The sequence below is a fragment of the Hesperophylax consimilis genome, chromosome 15 (genome assembly GCF_061612785.1).
Source record: "Hesperophylax consimilis isolate HC1 chromosome 15, BYU_Hcon_1.0, whole genome shotgun sequence".
NCBI classification, from domain to species: domain Eukaryota; kingdom Metazoa; phylum Arthropoda; class Insecta; order Trichoptera; family Limnephilidae; genus Hesperophylax; species Hesperophylax consimilis.
Genome location: NC_142850.1, coordinates 21,569,660 through 21,586,424, shown reverse-complemented (window position 1 = coordinate 21,586,424; position 16,765 = coordinate 21,569,660). Strand labels below are relative to the sequence as shown.

At 37.5% G+C, this 16,765-nt stretch overlaps 1 protein-coding gene across 15 annotated transcripts in view; it reads right to left on the bottom strand.

The window, feature by feature from the left end:
- Positions 1-16,765, bottom strand: part of LOC149417485 (uncharacterized) — a 180,193-nt gene that overhangs the window by 15,920 nt on the left and 147,508 nt on the right. For 6 of the 15 annotated variants that reach the window (XR_016303315.1, XR_016303313.1, XM_089640322.1 and 3 more), the window contains 13 exons: positions 16,089-16,296; positions 15,559-15,649; positions 15,327-15,442; positions 14,429-15,236; positions 13,565-14,341; positions 12,908-13,118; positions 7,159-11,157; positions 6,416-6,603; positions 5,803-5,928; positions 4,430-4,636; positions 3,043-3,290; positions 1,165-1,372; positions 405-582 (listed from right to left, as the gene is read on the bottom strand). Coding sequence is in view for 13 of the 15 variants with exons in the window: in XM_089640322.1 (XP_089496448.1) it covers positions 405-582; positions 1,165-1,372; positions 3,043-3,290; positions 4,430-4,636; positions 5,803-5,928; positions 6,416-6,603; positions 7,159-11,157; positions 12,908-13,118; positions 13,565-14,341; positions 14,429-15,236; positions 15,327-15,442; positions 15,559-15,649; positions 16,089-16,296 (7,365 nt within the window). In the remaining 2 variants the exon portion in view is untranslated. The remainder of the gene's footprint in view (positions 1-404; positions 583-1,164; positions 1,373-3,042; positions 3,291-4,429; positions 4,637-5,802; positions 5,929-6,415; positions 6,604-7,158; positions 11,158-12,907; positions 13,119-13,564; positions 14,342-14,428; positions 15,237-15,326; positions 15,443-15,558; positions 15,650-16,088; positions 16,297-16,765) is intronic. The other 9 variants (XM_089640325.1, XM_089640323.1, XM_089640326.1 and 6 more) reach the window with 9 other exon arrangements.

The following is a 16,765-nucleotide window of genomic DNA, read 5'->3' as shown; positions in this document are numbered from 1 at the left end:
TTTTGTTAGTTTTGGTCGTACCATAAGTAGGTACCACCTAGTTGATTTTATTGAAAAATCTATGACGCGAGAAGAAATAAAATATCTTTTTAAATTATAATAAACTTGTTAAATAAAGCATTAAGCCTCACAAATTTATAATATTCAAAGAATTACAATTTAATATTTATTTCTTTTGTTAATTTTCTACGCCATCTATCCCAGTATGCGGCACGTTTTGACAAAATGTATGTATTTTAGTAAAACTTCATATGCGAAATCTTCGAATGGGGATAGCCGCCAATAGATCACATATGTGAAAGACGCATAGAAAAAGTTATAGAAAATGGAAATTGAAAAATAACTATTTACAAATTTTGTATTAACAATACAGTCTCTACCAAGTGTTAAAAAGCCATAATCACCTTTAAACTTACCGTCTTCGAGCATCGCTGTGGCGTCCACGGCCGATCTAGCGTCGGAACCATCATTCAAGGTGTCTCCTTTGCCATTGTGGCCCATGTGTTGCACTTGAAGCTTTTGCCTGAGCACGGCTAGTTCTTGCTCTAGTCTTGCATTGCCGGCGACAGTTTGCTCCAGTTTCTGGAAATTAAAATGAATGAATAATGAATTTATTGTAAATCTTATTTATTACAGAATTTCAATAAATATAGGTCTTTTGCTCCATGTTTGTCATATATAAAGTGAGGTTAGTTCTAGTTTGTGAATATAAAGGTAGGTCAGTTTAGTTTGTGAATGGTCCCGCTTCTGAGAGCTCCATTATAAGCCCTTTTTCATGCATATGCACCGTTTATGAGAAAGGGGAAGTGGTTATAACAGATCTATCAGCTGAATGCCTATCATATTAATAAAGTGAGGTTGTGTTAAAATAGGGTATAAAATAGAGTACCAAAAAACCCATGGATTTTAAAAATAGTTCCTTCTTAGTTACAACCTTCTTTGGCCGCCGGCAAAGTTACCCGTATCAAACTGTATTTATCAATGTATAAATCAAATTGTGTGACATTTTAATAACAACAGTGAGGTGAAATAACAGGAATGTACTAAGAGTAGAATGAATGGTTCCATTTAATTGAAATGATCATGTATTGACCACGGCAGTAATAGAAGAGTTGAAGGGTTGTAGCGTTGATGACATATGTATGAATCAATAAAAATATGAACCTTGGAGTTGATAGCCAGCATGGCGTGTACCCTAGACAGGTCTTGCTGAAGGTGAGCGCCTCCGAGGGCCCTCTGCAGGGACTCTCGCTCCCTCCTGAGCCCCCGGAGGGTCTGCGCCTCCCCGGCCACACTCCTCTCCATTGCCCGCAGCTGTTCCACACGCTGTTCCACTTGCTCACGCGATAGACTCTCTGAAGATTCTGCCCACCTGGAATATAACAGTAAAATATGTATTGTTTTTGACATTACCATTCTGAATGTGCACATTCCTTTCTACATTCACATTTATAAAATACGTGGTCTTTTGTTATTCCATGATTTATTTATTTATTCAATAGCAGAAGTCCCCGCCATTGCCTGTGCTTTACGCAGAGTTTTTAAAAATGAGATCTGATTTAGACAGTAATTTTCCTCATATTTTGGACGTCAAGTGTGCAAAATTTCATCAAGAAATATAAAAATTCTGCTTAAAGGGGTGGGAAAAGGGGATGGGGTTGTTTTTTCGAAATCTCATGTAGACAGTGACCTTCGAGTAATTTGACTTGTTCTAGTGTGCAAAATTTCATCAATATCGGAATAAAACTGTAGATTGGTATAAAAAACAAAGCCATACAGGACACTCTTCTTTATATAGGTACCTACATAGATTTATTTGCAGATGCCCATTTACCTTCTGAGCGCCGATGTATCCATATGGATGCGGCGGTACAATAAAAAACATTTCTCTGAACTATTCTATCATTTCAGTTTTGTGAAACAACAGGCCAATAATAATATATTAAAACAGAACTTGAACAGAACCTTCACAGAACTTTAAAATCAGCTTTGAAATTTGATGAATTGTTCAAATTCTGTGAAACAATCCGTCCTAAAGGTAGATTATATACCATTTTTATCAATATATAAACACATTATGTATCTGCTAAGATTGTACAATTAACGAAAACATAATTTTTTTTAAAACAAGTTTTTTTTTCACTTGTAGCAAACACTTTGTGGGTATACATAATTATAATAATTAAAATAAAATAACTTGGTTTGAATACCACTTGTATATATTTCTAACCAACCGGTTTCAGTCCAACCCCATACTAGACCTCTGTAATCAATTTAATATGTTTTTATAAACCCTGATGTAGGTTCAGGTTGAACTGAAACCGGTTGGTTAGAAATATATATATAATAAAGTAGTATTCAAACTAAGTTATTTTATTTTAATTTTTACAAATAAGTTGTTACGAGAATAGAATCAGAGTTAAAGGCTTTTTACAGTTTACAACAGTGCAGTAGATAGATGTGATTGATATAAACATATTTAAAATTATTTCGCAAGATTAGAATGAGAAACACATATAGCAGGGTTAGGTGACCCTTCAAATTGATGAAATTAGATTAGGTTAGGTTGAGTAGCTTTAGGTAAGCTTCAATTTGGTGAAGACTTGAACATGATGAAGTTACATTGAAAATCTAAATAAAAACACGGAAACATCACCAATCTTCCTACAATAATTTTTTTTTTCCAAAACTTGCGTCTTAAACTGTATTCATCAAATATGATTTAAGATTTTCACGGCCAAAAGTATTTTTGCTATTTGTTTTTGGGTTGTTATGCCGTGTTGCGCTAACTCCTTCTTTAGCCAACGTTTCGGACAGCATTGCAGTGTCCATTATCAGGGCAGATGTGTTATTTGAGGTTGTGGTGATAAGCTGTGATAAGCTCGCATTTCACCGCAACCTCAAATATAATAATAATCTGCCCTGTTGATGGACACTGCAATGCTGTCCGAAAAGTTGGCTAAAGAAGGAGTTAGCGCAACACGGCATAACACCCCAAAAACAAATAACAAAAATGTATTCATCAAAGTCGAGTTCACAAACCTCCGCTGATCCTGTGATTGCTCCAATAGAGCCCTCTCTCTCAGAAGCTGACTCTGCTCCAGCCGGTCGATGGTGGTTGGCCCCCTATTGTACAGGGCGCCCAGCTTAACCATGTTGTCCACCAGATGCACAAGGGGCTTACTCTTAGTGTAGTGCCTCTCAAGATCTGACAGATGTCTTCTGAGGGACTCCAGGCGTTGAAGATTGTCATGGCGATGTTCAGTGGACTCATCTGTGCTTAGACGACTCTGTTTGAAGAGATAATACACATTGATGATTATAAAATAAAGGGAAATGTCGCGCATGTTTTATAAATATGAACTCAGAAGGTAAATTACAATTTTACCCGATACATTTACATTGAATTTGGCAGAGAGAGAGTCCAGTGTAGAAGGTTGACAGGAGTGAAGTTCTTTCTTTCTTACACATCAAAGAATAGTGTGTAAGAGCTGTTGAAAATGAGATAAACAATGTACGTATGTCCGCTTCCCCCAGAGGAAAAATGTATCATTACCATAAATATCCCTCACACACATTAAAGAAACGAAAAGGCAATGCCGACACCATACCATTGCCGTAGAAATTATAAAAGCACCCAATAATGTGTCTGTAAGTTTGTAATGTTGATTTCCATACTGACAAATTATTAAGGTGATGCCATACCTAGTAATGCAAAATCATGTGTTTTTGGTTTGAAAATTTGGTCGCCTAGAAATGTTTCAGACGCTTTAATTAAATACTGCAAGTAGAATACATCTTGACCTTTTAAATAATCAAGTATTTTTTAGATAAGTCTTTTTATAAGCCCAGAAAAAAATAATGTAAAGGCCTATGAAAACTGCTTTAAAGTTCAAAATCTCCTACTTACGAACCCATTTTCGGTTATGATTTTATTGTATAATGTGGCAAATTAAGTTATTTATAAAATGATCGGAAAAAAAAATATATTTATGCCTGAACATCCACAAAATAAAATATTGGCACTTTTTGGCCATGTTTTTTTCTTGCATAAATCAAAACAGGCCGATGGTGTTAAGCGGGAATTTAAACCTTATCGCCATCTATGTAAGGGTTGTTATTGATAGCGGTTCAATTTGAAATATTACACGACGTAGTGCATCGCCTTAATGGAAGCATATTTTTAAACATTCGGAAAACATTTTCAGAAATAGTTGTACATACATGTACAGTTAAACAAGTTTTTTTTGTTCAAGGATATTATATTAGGTTAGATTATTTAGTGTGAAGCGCACTTAAAGTGAATTATTATTTAAAACTTGTTATTATGCATTTTTATTATTATTGTGTGGTGAAAGAATCAAAAAAATTACAAAACATAATAAAATATGTCAATAGGTGAAATAATAAAAACAAAAAATAGCTGGACCTGTATGGTATGTATTTCTGTACAGCACTGTTCAATTGAACTGGCCGTTGAAGAGTGTCTTCTTCGGAGCTGAATGAGAAGTAAGACCAGTTCCTCGTGGGTCCTTCCCAAGAGTTCGCCGGCCGAGAGGTCCGGAACACTTCCCTGGAGTGAGTGCTGGAGTCCCGTTGGACTTTCCGGAGGTGGAATTGATGGAACGGGAGGAGGCTAGCGGGTGGTGATGCGAAATAATTATAAATAAAAACAGAACAAAATGATAAATGAAACGAAACAAAACAACATAATATTATAAATAATGAGCATAATGAAAAAAAAATGGAATTTAGCTGTAAAATTTTAATCATTATGTATTTAAATCTCCATGACACATCCCAATTGCGTGTCACACAATGATGTTACAATATATATATAGACGAGCTGCAGAAATCTTAAGTGACAAGTCTATTGTAGGGGTTTCAATTTCGTAGTTTTAGTACTACGCGTCACGTAAGGTTGTGTGCTAGCTCTTAGTTAAATTGTCTTACAAAGTGCCAAAATGTCCTCGTGTGTCATCACAGAGAGAAAAGGTTTTAATTACTCGGCAAACACCAGTAAAAACCAAGAAATGATATTTCTAATTACTTATTTTTTCAAATATTATTTAAAAAAATAATAATAAATAATTTTAAAAGATTCCAATTTTGGTGATTTTATTAACTACCGTAATAGGCTCATGCCCGTATTATGGTAGTCATACGAAGAATAACAAAATAATATTTTGTAGAACAAATAATAAAACATAAGGTAAAAGGACATGTTATGGTAAAACAAAAATTAAAAAAATACATATTATTATAGAAATAATACAGTTGTTTTCCGACCGAAGATTTAATGTATCATAGAGAAAATGCAATTCCGACTAGAGTGGCTAGTGACTTCTGGGAGCGTAACATCCAAGTTACGAAGTCAGTGCTGTTGCCATCTAAATGTCACTCTTATGCTTGCGGTAAAACAACATACAAATCAGCAGTAACAATGAGTATCAACAACAATCGCGGCAATTTCTAAATTGTTGTTGCTCTGTTAGGGCACATCACAGACATAATGACACCTCAAAATCCGTCAGGAGCCCAGGCCTGTGAGGTAGTATTTGATGCAACTTTTGAATACGAAAACGCCACCCACTCCTATGGTTTATTCTGTTCATACAAACATGTTTTGAATGTCTATCTTTATGATACATGAATAATGTTTGAATTAAAAATTTACTGGAAACGTAAGAATGTTTCTTACTTGCCATTTTTTTATTTTATTTTGTGAGACAATAACAAGTCTAGATGTATTGTAACGTCATTGGTTTTTTTTTTACTCTTTTCAATATTCAATAAACTTACCCTTTCTTCGATGTCGGAAGCCCTCCGGACCCTGGGGCTAACAGCCCTGATGGGCTGATTGTTACTTTGCCTCGATGGGGACCTAGAATTGGACCAGTTTTCTTCCTGGTTCATGGTCTGAGATATCTGAAAAAAGTAAAATTCTTGTAAGTAAATATGTAGATTTATTTTAATTAAGAGTATTTGAAAGATAACAATTGCTGCTATAAATCTGTTCGACTCCGAGGTCACGGACATTATCTGTTCAAGAAAGAATTTCAATATTTGAAAATGGTTGATCAATTTCATCAGAAGTAAGGAAAAAACGAGCTTACCTTCCACTAAAATAATTCAATAATTCTTGTTAGAATTTTTATCACTATAAGAATTCTAACATAACCTAAATAATAATGGATCGGTTAATAGCTGAGTGGACAAATGCCTCAGGTTCCCTCCCAGGCGTTGTGGTTTCAATTACTCTGATACTAGCTACCTCCCCCCATCATTGTACAAGCAACACTTTCAGCTTATAATGATGGTAGAAGTATTCAAATATTGTCAAGTCATTTTTCGTAACCCAAGAGAGTTAGTCTTTAAAAAAAAAAAGACAATAGTTATGAAAGGTACTACTCACCATCTGACTGGCCCACAGCGATTCCGAGTCGTTTCCTGACCATCCTCCCTGGTCTCCGGAAGGTCTGACCCTCGGGCTGACGGCCCTGACGGGAATGGCAGCTCCTCGACTGGAAGATCCTGCGCTGACCAGGGACTGGCGCTTGCCTATGGAATTCTCTACGCCGGTTATAGAAGCTGACATGGAGGCTGGATGCAAAATGCGTTCGGTTAGTATATTTGTGAATACTTTAGCGTAAAAGTTTGTAAGATAAGATTTCAAACAATTTACAATGAGGGTTTGTCAAATATCTACTAAGTAAGCTATAATTACAACTGATAGCTCTCCCCCTCTTGCTCATAAACAAGACACGTGGCAGAAAGTGAGGTTATAGAGGAGTTCTCAGCGGCAGGACAATAATAATAGTATGATATAAGTTATGATGTTTGTTTTCGTCTCGTGACATTAATTCTATTGTAGATTGTTTGAAATTTTTATGTATGTAGTCATAATCAAACAAATTGGTTTTCTATGTGATGTGGTATCATCGAAAGATAATAAAATAGCAGTTATTTTTTTAGTATTCACTGAAAATACCAAAGAAACCACATAGATTCACCAAAGAGTTCGTAATTTAAAAATGAAATGTGAACTTGCGTAAATGCAAATAGTAACACAAAATGGTGTACAAAACAAGTGAAAACATAATTAAACGTAACAGTAAGGGGGATAAAAGAAAGTAGTGTTTGTTTGTAGTGCAGTACCTGTGGTGGTGAGGGTGGAGCTTGCCTCTCCCTCCCCCCCACACCCCTCCCCACTGGACATCAGATCCCACTGCCTCAGTTTCTCCCGGTCTATCTCGAACTTCTTCCTGACATCGCTACCTTTGCTATTAACCTCCTCTACCCCTTTGTTTCCTGACTCTTCCGCTTGCTTCTCTTTAGCCGTTAGGAGGCTTTCCCTCTGAGCATCTGTCGACAATTGTTCATAAACTCCGTCATCGTTATGTTCAATCATTTCTACTTTGGCAGATTCCGAAGCCAATTGGACATACACATCATTTTCGTTCGATTGGTCAATCATTACTAACTTCAGAGTGGGTTTTCTAATGTTCTTTTTATAGGGACGTCTTTTGGACGATAGAGGTCGCTGACTTTTGACATTATCGTTGACGTATTTGACTTCACGGCTTAACTTTCCTTTGGTTTTGCAGTCTGATTCCAGAGTTCCTTCGGTACTTTTTAACATCGTTTTGAGATCAACACTCCTCCTTCCTGAGGTACCTGACGGACTTACTAAACAGTCTAAATGGTCCAAAGAGCGGGCGTGGCGCTGAGATACTCTTCGGAGATTTTCCCTCCATAAAGAGTCTTCATCCCACAACATTTCTCCATCACAAGTATTTCCAGTAGCTTCTTCTGCATTGCCTTCTCTAAAACTTGTATTTGCATTTGATGAACTTGAACTGACTTTGACATATAAATTACTATTCACCGGTTTCCTATTGTTGATCTGGCAATTTGAAACGGACTGTGCCTCCTGGATCTCTTGAAACCTGTTAGAAACTGATGCTTCCGTAACTTCACTGAGAGCTGATTGACTCCTGGAACGGTTTGATTCTGAAAGTCTAGAAACAGCGCTGTTACCAGAACGTACAGCATTGTGAAGAATCCTCTCCAATGACTTGTTCCTTTCATTGATGTTGACTTCTCCTAAATGTTGTCCAAACAATGTCATATTAACCTCCGTAGAGTTTGTTTTATCGTGCGAAGACAGGTAGATATTCTTAGAACTTAAATTATTGGAATGCAAACTTGGCATGGAATCTCTGACCTTTTTCTTCTTTAAAGTGTCTGATTCGTAGATGTTTTTGTTATCGATATCAGTAAACTTATCAGCTGCACTTAAGAATTCAACAGACACACATCTTGCTGCTGCAGCTATTTGAATGGGCCCTTCTCCGGGTTCTAAAAATTGATTGTAATTTGAGTTGGAATGTATTGGATTTTGGATGTGACTAATGTCACACTTTTTTCCCAAGGGTCCTTTTCTTCTTTGGTTATTTAGCTTGCTATTAAAAGCAAAATTATTTTTGTTGAAAGTCGGAGGATATTGAGAGGAAGTTGAAGTCAGATTCAAATTATCTTGCGATGAGAGATCAGAATAATAATATGGAGCCGACTGTTCTAGAGAACTCTCTCTACTGTGTGAAATCACAGGTTGAGTTGCTTTTGGTTGAACCTCGGAAAAAGAATTATCCGTGGATTTTGGTGATTTGGCCTTTGTCATTTCGGAAATGTTCACTTTATTTGGAGAGTTGCTGTGATGTAGAGATTGATTTAAATTTTTGAGGATCGAGGCTTCATTCTCAAAATAAGGAGTATTTTTAGAATAGTATGAAATTGTAGGTTGCTCGTAGCTGGCGTGCCTCGTATGATTGATAGGAGGGTTATTGTAGTTAGAAGATGAAGAAGTGTTCAAATTACTTTCAGTTGGTAAAGAGTTCCTGCTTGCACTTCGGACTGAGAGACTAGACGACTTCACCGTTAAAGAAGTCCCACTTATTCCTGAAGCATTAGACATTCGGCTTACAGGCCTCACGGTTTGAAATGTATTCACCGTGTCTGGATCGCTGATTGTATTGGACATATTTGAATTCCTGCTTCTCGATCTTTCAGCGCTACTTTCCATCAAAGCGATGTTTTCATATTGAACTTCTTCTCTGATAGCTGCCACTCTATCATTTAAATATCCAACTGTGGCCATATCTAATGGCCTAGAATCCTGAAAATAATTCCCCGTAGACTTCATGCCGGGATACATGGTATTAGCGTACAGATACACATTGCTGGCTTGCAATTCGTCTAAATACTGATCCAGATTAACGTCATCCATATTTTCATTATAATTACTGTCGAGTGATTCTATTTCGATGCAGGATTCTTCCGACAGCGGTCTTCTTTTGAGCATCCTTTCAATTTCGTTATCTGTAGGCTGATGGTTGTGACGTAGTTCAATAAACTCTTCTTCGTCTTGCATGCTCGTTTTATCAGATGGCATATTGGCATTCTGCCTTTCTCCCAAATGCATTGTACTACCAGAGACAGATGTGTCAAATTTGCTGCTAATATCGGATTCCAAAGACATTCTAGAAGAACCTCTGTCGGCATTGTAACTCAACAAAGAATCAGTGTCATTATTCCCACTTGTTCTGTAACTAGGTGGAATGAACTTAGAATCTAAAGAGGATCTTTTGTTAATGTCCATCTGTTTAGCTTCTTTATATTTGCGGTCACTATCTGGCATGCTAGCTCTGTTACGTTTAATTCTCTCTCCTTTGAAAATTGTATCATACATTGAAGGGGTGTTGCCGTAAACCATCAAAGTGCTCTTTTTTCCTGTGCCGGTTCTGATTCTGTTGTCATCCAATGTTTCTTCCGACTTTGCTTTATGTAAAGTATTTGTAAGGGGCATATTTAGTTCTTCCATTGGAGGTGGAGATGTGGGAATTGGAGGAGGAGATACTAATTCACTATCAGAACTATCTTGAGCCTCTGCGAGGATTCCACTTGATCCCAAATAATAGGATGCAGGTCGAAAGCTGTCGGAAATACTGAATCGAGAAAAGGCATTTAGAGACATGTCCTTCGATCCTTCATCATCTGCATCAGAACTCTCCGACTTCAATGAACTATTTTTACCTTGCGAGTTCATCAAGATATCGGGTAAGGGTGATTTGACATCTAATCTGGAGGAACTCTTGACAGATAATTTGCTTTCAGAATTTTGTTTTCTTAAAATTGATTTTGGTGGAGGTAAACTGGGAACACTTGGTCTTGTGTCTTTGGTGGAATCGGCGAGCATACTGGTGCTAGAATTTTTGTCATCTAGAATATTCTTGTCAGGGAGGTGATTTAATTCCATGTAAACAGGTTCAACTTTTCCAGTGCTCACACAGACAACCTCGTATGCTTGCATTTCTTCATTTAAAAAAGCATTTTCTATGCCGATTCCTTGGCTCATTTCAACGTAAGGGTTATCTTCATGGTGTTGAACACTTCCAAATACGCTAATATTTTTGATAATTTCAGTGTGAGCAGGTTCTGTACTCAAAACTGCCTTTCTTGGACTCATAGGTAGATAATGATCTTCAAATTCATGTTCTTCTTCATTGGGTGGTGTTTCGGGTTTGGGAGTAGAAGCTTTGCTTCTTATTTTAATATTAATTAAAGAGTCACTGTCTTTTGCATCAGAAATCCCAGAGCTTTGAGTCATTTCGCATATTTCATAATCTGGAAACCTCTGTATCATAGAGTCTCTCTCTTCCCTTGCCGAGCGTTCATTTGGACCCTGAGTAAAACACTGTAAGACAGATTTCCTGCCACTTGTGTTGTCTTCTACCAACGTGTCATCATTATCATCAGATATGGCGAGGATTTCATCCAGGTCATTGTCTGTGTACTCGAGCTGCATCTCAGACTCAGTGTCGCTGTCTATTGGCGATTGCGGGATATCGATGACAGTGCTGAGAGAAGCAGCTGTCGTAGCATCCAAGGAAGGAGGTTCTTCCGCCTGACGCTGATGTGCGTGATAGTCGGAGTTCGGAGACTTGTTGGGCTGAGGTGTTGTCAGTGGCTGAAGCTCCGGTGGGGGAGGGGGGAGGGGAGAGGATGGGGGAGAGGGGGTGATAGACCTTCCTGCCTGCCCTTGCCCGGACGGTGATGCCGCGTCTCCTGCCGCGCCAACAACATCCCCCAATCTCTCTAAACCGAATGACAGTCACAACCATACATTAGACACTTTTCATTCGCCATTTAGACTGTTAATTAATTCTTGCGTGTTAATCAAAGTAGAGTAGAAATGTTTGTTCGCTTCATTCACTAGATGCATACACATAAGAATATAATTAGACTACAGTAAGACAAGACCCACAACCGCCTGTTAGTACGAAGTTACACACCCTTCTATGATACTCATATACTCTGAAGACTTTGATAGTATATAGATAGTCAATATAATAAACCCATTCACCAGATATATACGATACGCCGAGGAGGCATTTCCTCCAACCGATGTTAGTAAAGTTGTCCCAAGCAGGCAGGAAGGTAATCAATCTGTTGCAAGCTAATCAACCAACATAACAACATACAGTTCATATGGAGGCCAGTTGGTGCTAACTAATTACGTGTGACTGGACTAGGTGACAATACTACATACATGGGATACACTGTATTTAGGATGTACCTGGACAAACATCTCCAGTATGTATGTCTCGTGCTAAATAACTGCGGATTAGTGTTGCATAGAGGAAAATTATAGAACATAAATAAATTAATACTATCATGGGATGGAATTATAATATTTTAATTATGGTTTAAACAATATTTAATGATGGCGGCAGGTAAAAATAAATGATTAGGAAAACAAAATAATAAAATATTTTTATGATGTGATAAAAATGATAATAAAAAACCATTATTGTTAACACTATTATGGTAATTATATAAACATAAAATTATATAAAAAGAATATGATAAGTGTTTCATTTTTATTAAAGTTAACAATAAAGAGATTGAACATTCACATAAGAAGTAATCACTGAATGTGTTTTATGGGAAGAATTAAATAAAAGTAATGATTATTTGTTGTCATACAGCCAATACTGATTAACGAAATAAATTACAAAATTATATATCAGAGCATTATAAAGGTTTTGTCGTTCTTTTAACATTTTGCATAAATACCATTATAATATTTAGTACAAATTGTTCAACATTAAAAACTTTTGATCTATGTAAGTAACTAAACATCACTTATGTAATTTTAGTGATATTTTGAAAGTTCAAACAAATACACGTAAAAGTAAGATACAAAATATATATGTACGTAACTTTAGCTGATATTAGTGAGTTACTTTTGTCAGACATTATGTAAAAAAAAATTTAAAAAAACACTTCATATTGGTTGCATTTGTTATTTACAGAAAATACATAGAATTTTACATTTTCTTCAATTTTGGCGACGAGTTATAATGATGAGAACATTACATGAATGATCAATCAACTATCAACATTTTTAGTTACTACACATAAAACATAGTAGGTAAATAGTGACATATAAAAACTAGCATAACTAATGATTTGAACTGTTCGTCAGATTCTTTCATTTTAGTGAAAAAAATTCTATTCATTTTTGGCAATATTTGTACATCTAACTTAACAATTAATTTTTGGCAATGTTATTTGTTGAATTAACAATTAATTTTTTGCAATATTACTTGTGTATCTAAATTAACAATTAATTTTTTGTAGGTATTTCTAAAAACATAAAAAATCTAATTTAACAGTGAGGTGAGAAGATAAGAGGTTCAATTGATTTAATTATAATTTTTTTCTATAAGCATTGGACTTTTTGCTCTCAATTCAGACCACAAAAAAATATTAAAAATAACAAAAAAAATACCACAATAATCAAAATGTTTAGCTACATTTTCTGTCAAAATAAATGCCATACCTTCATCATCAGAGGAATAGCTGTTGTAGGAAGGTTGGATCTGATTGTGAAGCCTGGCGGAGACCTTGGGCAAGGTCTGACGCTGCGAGGGTCCGGAGAGAGGCGGGAGACTCCTGGCCAGGGATAAAGTGGCTGGAGTAGGTTTCCTCGTCAGAGGAGACTGGAGCATTCGCTGCTTCCATTCAAGAAGACGCTTCATAGATTCTTCGCGCTACAATATCAAATGTGTGATTAGAGACAAAACAACAGAACAATGGATTGAGATTATTTTATGAAGATGCCATGATTTGAACATCACTTTGTGCCTAACCTAACCTCAACATGGAAATAATACATGCTTGTATCAATAGTTATTCACTGGGCCGGCCCTGGTGGGTCCGCTCCGGGGGCCGATAATACCTTATATCTAATACAATGCTTTTGAGATTTTTACTAACGCCATGCGCCGTTTGTGAATTTAGCACAATATTTACAGAAAGCTTGTGCAGAAGAGTTAGCGACAAATGAACAAAAACAAACATATTAGTAAATCAGTGTCAATCGGTGAAAGTGGCATTAAATGCATGCTTTTGCATCCATACTCTGAATAAGATTTATAAAAGTAGAAATAGAAATTAATATTAGATTTGAAAATTAGTAAACAAAATTTGCACTCACAACACCAACCTGTTGCACTTTCCCCCCCTCCCTTGAGGACAGCTGGTCTGACCCTGTCGAGGGCAACCTCGCACTCGCAGACCTCATGAACTGATCGCTACTTCCATTGGCCATCTGAGCAGAGTCTCTAATGAACCCGCTCACGGTAGAGCCTTCGCTCATCGCGCTATTACTCCTATTATAAACATCATCTTGCGTCATTATCTGCGACAAACTCTTATTTCTAAGCGTCCAGTTGGAGTTGGGACCCGTCACTTCACTATGTCCGTATTTCTCATTTGGATTGACGTTTCTGTTCTGATCTCTAATGCCATAAATGGACTCTCTATCTATTCTCATTTCGGTGTCATAGTTGCTCTCTTCTCCTCGAAATGACGGCATTGACATCTTTCGCTCTTTGACATAATCTGGAGATTTTGGGTCATTCTGTCGTGGATTAAAATTGGTGCTGCCAAAGTTCTTATTTCTCAAATAGTGAGCGGACTGTCTCATCTTCTCAGCGTAACTCGCTTCGGAATAATAGTAATTATCGCCATTATAATCATTGTGCGAGTTTATGTCGAGGCTGGATTTTGGTCTCTGTGGCTGCCGGGATGTAGGATTGGCATGTCTTGTAGGCACATTGGGATCATACGAGGGGTTCTTAGCTTCGTACTCTAAGAAGTCTGCACTGTGCGGTCTCGGAACATTGTTGTGTGGAAGAGCTGGCGCTGTATAGTTATGAGGGAGTTTCTTCTGACGCATTTGTACTGGAGGTGCTTGATAGATTTGTTGATTCTGAAAGAAGAAGACAATTATTAGAATACAATAGACAAAGTGTTCTGATAGTAATATAATAAAATAAAAAAGAAGAAAGTGCCTTACATTATCAACGTTTGTTTGAGCGTATCGTTGGTGAGGTAGTTGTTGCACAGGTGTAGTTTTGTCCTCATAAGCTACAGGGCTCATGGGTCTTCTGTAAGACTGCTCCCTGCTGTAGCTTTGGCTGTTTGAAGGATTGTTGTACACATCTTCATAGTCTCCAGATCTTCCCTTGCTGTAATAGCCCGGTACAATCATCGATCTGCCGTAAGTGTCGGGAGTCCGTCTTTCAAAAGATTGCCTTTCAACATGAGAACCATTTGGATTAGCTCTGTTCACATCTCTATTCTGGGAATGTCCCGGAATTGGACCTTGTTCTTGATTGATTCTCTCTTGTTCTCTTTCAATCATTCTCTTGTTCATTTCTTGTTGTTGCAGCATCTTTTGATAACCAGATTCCACGTAAATATTCTGATTGTCAAGTTGATACTCTTGCTTTTGCATGCTGGTTTGAGGTGTGCTCTTGTTTTCGAAATAAGCTGGGGATTTGTTTTGCGAGAGTCTGTTCTCATTGCCATGCATTCCTCTATTAGGCATGTTACTTTGTACGTTCATGGGGGATTTGTTATTATCTAATCTATTTGTATGTGTATTGGTTAAAGGCAGGGATAGGTTATGAGCATTGTAGATGGCTTCCGGTGATTTGGTAAGATTTCTCTGGGTGGCATAGTTACTTGAAGCGGATTTGCTTTCGTAAATGGCTTCAGCATTTGTGTGGATGGGGGATTTGGTGCTCAGTCTGTTCTTCATGAGTTTCTGTTCAGCGCTGTAGGCTGAAGGTTCCCTCAGGATATCATAATTTGGATCATACCTGGAAGGAAAGCAGTCAAATTAATACCGTGTCAGTGAGTACTAACCGATAATACAATTTCGTCAATGTGAGGATTCTGTAACAACTTACCGGTCAGCTCTCTCGGGACTAGGGGACTGGTATCCTTCATTAGACCTTCTAGGTTTTGGAGGAGCATTCTCATACATGTGTTGCATGCCTCCACTAGTTTCAGGTACGGTGTCATCCTGGAACAAAAATTGGAAAGATATAGCATCCAAACCAACCTACACTTTACATTAACCATCAGTATCAAATAATAATATACAGCATTACTTTATAGTAGTTTTGATAATATTGTTACCTGCTCTCCAGAGTTGATTGGAGTCTTGCTTCTTCTCTCCTTACCGGAAGAAGGGTGATTTATTGATTGCTGCTGAATTTTCTCCATCACGCTGAAACAAAATGTATGCGTAAGTATTTTTAACATAAAGTATCAAATCCAATAAAAAGTCTTGCAACTATAATTTGTTTCCCGATAAAAAATACTCTTGAACGGTGAGATTTGGTGTCATGAAATTGGCAAAACTTTTTCTTTCTGGAAAATCCAGGTCAACACAACTATGAATATTCATTTCCATCTTGAGCTATAAAGCTTTGAAAGAACAATTATTTTACTGGCAAAAAGGCAAAACATGATATTATTGTTAGCTTTATATTTATAAGTGTTTACCATCGTTGAAAAATGGTCGAAGGTGGGTAGAAACTGTGAATTATACTAAATTCGTAAGGAGACGATAGATAATAGAAACAAAGGGGGTGGGCCATAAACTATTATTAGTATGAAACCATGTATTCACCCACACTACTACGAAGCGTACAATTGATTATTACCTTCCGTCCTGCATCAGAGCTGCCATGGTGAGTACCTTGACCCAGTGATCCATGGAATTCTGATCTGGCGCTGCCAACACGTACGTCCTCATGTTGGCGTGTTCACATTTAAACGACCACTTCCTCAGTCCCTTCTCATCTCCGGTACACAACGATACCACATAGGAAGGTAGCAACACGGAGCCAAGGAGTTTGTCTTCTTCTTGTCCTGGAATGAATTAAAAAAAATTAAGCTATAGCTAAAGAGCAAGCGAAAGGAGGTGCACAGATGCACGTCTGTTGCCGTGCGTAGAATGAAAAGAGGGTGGATAGAAATCAGTGGTCAACGTGTCCAGGAGTGACACGTTGACCACTACTGAGACATATGAATTCATCCCTCCAACTGCGGTGCATGGGTCGAGAGAGTCCGGCTGGAGTCCGATCCAGCCTGCCACGAATTGCATGGGTGTCCGCCACCAGGCATCCGCCACCAAGACCTGGTTTTATGTTAACGTACCGAACCACTTGGGGTGACATATGACACAGGCATAAGTTATCCAATAAATGATTCCCGGGGCGGCGGTACCCGTACCAGCCTCCCAAATTGAAAATTGTTTTCTTAATTCCTAGTTTAAAGATCCAGCCAGTAACAAAAACTAAATTAATAGTAGAATAGAATCGAGAACCAATGTGACTTA